The 4,000-nt window shown below is 65.0% G+C and overlaps 2 protein-coding genes across 2 annotated transcripts; one reads left to right on the top strand and one right to left on the bottom strand.

Annotated features, from left to right (window-relative positions):
* Positions 1-3: 3 nt before the first annotated feature.
* BCKDHA (branched chain keto acid dehydrogenase E1 subunit alpha) lies at positions 4-2,439 on the bottom strand (the record flags this gene model as incomplete). The annotated part of the gene is made up of 5 exons (XM_042890631.1): positions 2,327-2,439; positions 1,591-1,752; positions 612-698; positions 420-528; positions 4-296 (listed from the first exon to the last, which is right to left on the bottom strand). Coding segments are annotated over exons 1-5 (735 nt in total), but the record flags the coding sequence as incomplete, so codon positions are not given.
* Positions 2,373-3,817, top strand: EXOSC5 (exosome component 5; the record flags this gene model as incomplete). The annotated part of the gene is made up of 4 exons (XM_042890630.1): positions 2,373-2,673; positions 2,837-2,950; positions 3,361-3,482; positions 3,677-3,817. Coding segments are annotated over exons 1-4 (477 nt in total), but the record flags the coding sequence as incomplete, so codon positions are not given.
* Positions 3,818-4,000: the final 183 nt, after the last annotated feature.

Raw genomic sequence — 4,000 nt, 5'->3', positions numbered from 1 at the left:
GGGGGGGATGAAGGGGATAAAGCACGGGATTGGGGGGTTACAAGGTGGGATGGTGGGAGGGGGTGGCAAAATGGAGGCTGTGGAGGATGGGCTGGGGGTCCTGGGGGGGTTCCGGGGGGTCCTGGGGGGGTCACCCTGTGGGATCTGCGTGGCCAGGGGGGATGAGATGGTGACGAAGTGCCGCTCGCGGCAGCCGTAGTGCACCGGCATCTGGCGGCCGCGGCCGGGGTCGCTGGCGTTGCCGTAGCACTGAGCCATGAAGAGATCCAGCGGGTAACCGCGGTACATCAGCACCCCTGCGGAGGGGGGGGAAGGGGAAAGGGGGAGGGGGGGTCGAAACCAAAACCGAAACGGGTTTCAATGGAGTTCCGTCCGAAAAGAAAAAGGATCGGCGCCGCCTCCGGGGCCCGCAGCCTCACCCGCCTCGCGGTACTGCCCGAACACCAGGTCCGTGTCATCCAGCGCCGCCGCGCTGCCCACGTGCGTCCCCTCCTCGCCGTAGTTGGTCATGTAGAAGGAAATGCGGCCCTGGGGGGGGGGGGGGGGGGTCGGGGGGGGGGGGCGCGACTCGGGGTCTCCCCCCACCCTTAAGCCCGCATCTCGCCCCCTACCTGCCGCTGGGACTCGTAGAGGATGCGGTCCATGGTGTTGAGGAGCGTCATGGTCTTGTAGAGCTTCAGCACCAGCTCCTTGGGCAGCTGCGGGGCACACGCGTGTCACACGCATGTCACACACGTGTCACACGCGTGTTTGGGGTGTCGCAGGTGGGGGCGTGGCGTGTTTGGGGTGTCACAGACCCGGCTGTTGGGTGCTTGGGGTGTCAGACCCACTGATGTGACACGGGTGAGGCGTCACAGGGACGGACGTAACGTGTTTGGGGTATCACAGACGTGGAGCTGCATGTTTGGGGTGTAACATACGTGTACGTGGCGTGTCTGGGGCAACACATGGCTGAGCAGCACACGTTTGGGATGTCACACCCAGAGCTGTGACACGTGTGGGCTCTCACATCCATGCACATACGTGTTGGTAGAGCCACGCACACAAACATGGCGTGTGTTAGCGTGTCCTACATGCGGATGTGGCGTGGTTGGGGCGTAACACACACAGATCTGGCACGTGTGGGGCATCACGTGTGGGCACAGCATGTTTGGGGGTCACGCTGCAGGATGCGGGGTGTGTGGGGTGTCGTACACACACACGTGGCGTGTTGGTGGTGTCACACTATGGGACATAGCGTGTTCACAGCGTCACACACACGGATGTGGCATGTTGGTGGTGTCACACACATGGACATTGCGTGTTCATGGTGTCACACACACGGACATGGCGTGTTGGTGTCACACACACGGACATGGCGTGTTGGTGTCACACACACAGACATGGCATTTTCATGGTGTCACACACACGGACATGGCGTGTTCATGGTGTCACACACACGGACATGGCGTGTTGGTGTCACACACACGGACATAGCGTGTTCATGGTGTCACACACACGGACATGGCGTGTTGGCAGTCACACTATGGGACACGGCGCGCTCACAGTGTCCCACACGTGCCTGTGACACATCAGGGGTGCCCCCCTCACCTGGGGGTCCTCGCTGGGGCTGACGATGTGGCCCTGGCGGTCCATGACGCGGTACACGGGGATCCCGGAGATGACGTTGGGTTGGATGAACTCCAGGCGGTCGGCGAATTCGGCCGAGGCTCCGGGGAACTGCGGCTTCTCCTCCAGGGATGGGAAATCCCGCTGTGGGGTCACCCCCTGTCAGCACCGCGTCCCAAAACCCACCGCCCCAAAAAGGGTCCCGGCATCGCCCCACAAACAGCCCTCTGTGTGGCCGATGGGTGGGGGGTTGGAGAGAGGGAGGTGGGGAGGGGACCGGGGGGCAGGGGGTGGGATGTAGGGATATGGGGACTTGGGGGTGTGATTAGGGATGGGATATAGGGACAGGCGTATGGGATGGAGGGACGTGGGGACGGAACACAGGGACACAGGGACGTGGGGATGGAACATGGGGACGTGAAGATGCGATGCAGGGATATGGGGAGACAGGCATGTGGGGATGAGATGCAGAGATACGGGGACACGGGGATGGGTTACAGGAACGCAGAGATGTGGGGATGGGATATGGGGACACGGGAACGGGATGTAGGGACGTAGAGATCCACAGACGTGGGGACACGGGAATGGGAAGTGGGGATGGGATGCGGGGACACAGCAGGGACATGGGGACACGATGCTGGGACACCGGGATGCAGGGACACAGCGACACCGCGGGGACAGCCACGGGACCCCGGCCCCCCCGCCCCGCCCCACTCACGGCGGTGCCGAGGCCTCGCCCCGCTCTCCTCGGAGCCGCCCTCAGGAGCCGCCCCCGAAGCGCCCTCAGCGCCAACGCCGCCATCTTGTGAGGGGCGAGGCGTCCGGGCGACGGAAGTTGCCTCACGGAGGGCGGAAGTTGCCTCAAGGCGGGAGGAAGTTCCTCTCAGAGTGGCCGGAAGCTGCCTCAGAACGAGCGGAAGTTCCTTCATCGCGGCCGGAAGCGGCCTCAGACGCGCACCGCCGCTATGGAGGTGGCGGAGGCGGCGGCGGGCTGCTCCCTGCGGCCTTTCTCCTGCGAGCAGGGGCTGCTGTCCCGGCCCGACGGCTCCGCCACGTTCGTGCAAGGTGCGTGGGGATCCCGGGGCTGCGGAGCGGGCGTGCGGGACCCTACCCGGGGCGTCCTCCCGGCCCTGCCCGGTCCGTGCTCCTCCCTCGGCCGACACCGGGGCCGGTTCCCTCCCCGTATCCCCAGCCCCGGAGGGAAGCCCTTCCCCCCCCCCCCCCCCAGGTGACACCTCTGTGCTGGCCGGGCTGTACGGCCCCGCGGAGGTGAAGGGCAGCAGGGAGAGCCCCGACGGTGCCACGGTGGAAGTGCTGCTGCGCCCCAAGGTCGGGCTGCCCGGTGGGTGCTGGCACTGCGGCTCCGTGTGCCATCGTGTCCCATCAATCCTGTCGTGTCACCCTGTACCTGACTGCAACTTCGTATTTCCACATCCCGTCACATTGCTGCACGTCTCTGCGTCCCCCCACGTCCTGTTGCATCCCACCGTGTGCCCCCCATGTCTCCCCGTTTCCCCCCCGCTCTGTTACCCCTCGTTGTGTCCCCGTGTCCCTTTATGTCCCACCTTTATGCCTCATCGTTTCCCACCACATCCCCGACCCACACCCACCCCCCCACGTTCCATCACGTCCCATTGCATCCAACACATCCCCACCACGTCCTCATGTCCCCCCATGTCCCTCTTCCCCGCCCATGTCCCTCTGTCCCCCCCACGTCCCTCTGTCCCCCAATGTCCCTCTGTCCTCCCGCAGGCGTGGCGGAGCACAGTCGGGAGCAGCTCCTGCGGCGGACATTTGAGGCCGTGCTGCTGGGATCCCTGCACCCCCGTACCTCCATCACTGTGGTGCTGCAGGTGCTGAGCGACGCCGGCTCCGTATCCTTGGGGTGATGGTTGTGGGGGGGGAGACCCTATGAGGTGACAGCGAGGGCTTTGGGGGCTCTGTGGGGCGGTACTTTGGGGGCTTTTTGGGATGAAGGTTTTTGGAGCTCTGTGGGGTGAAGGTTTGGGGGGAAGCCACACTGCTGTCGGTGTATTTTGGGGTTCCCCCCCACCTTGACCCCCCCCAGCTCCTCGCCTGCTGTCTGAATGCCGCCTGCATGGGGCTGTTGGACGCGGGGCTGCCGCTCTCCTCCCTCTTCTGCGGTGTCACCTGCGCCCTCGATCCCCATGGGGACATCATCCTCGACCCCACCGCCCGGCAGGAGCAGGTGAGACTCCCGCCCCCCACCAACCCCCCCCCCCGGGGCCTCCCTCACCTCCCTGAGCCCTCCGTTCCCCAAGAAAAACCTTCTGACTTCCACAAAGCTCCCCGAACCTCCTGCCAGCGTCCCACCCCCACAACTCCTCCGACTGCCCCAAATCATCCTGACCACCCTCGAGATCCCATGAGG

Source organism: Lagopus leucura, unplaced genomic scaffold (assembly GCF_019238085.1).
Source record: "Lagopus leucura isolate 7727_CA_CO unplaced genomic scaffold, USGS_WTPT01 34587-0_obj-0_obj, whole genome shotgun sequence".
NCBI lineage: Eukaryota > Metazoa > Chordata > Aves > Galliformes > Phasianidae > Lagopus > Lagopus leucura.
This window is presented reverse-complemented; position numbering and strand designations above follow the sequence as displayed.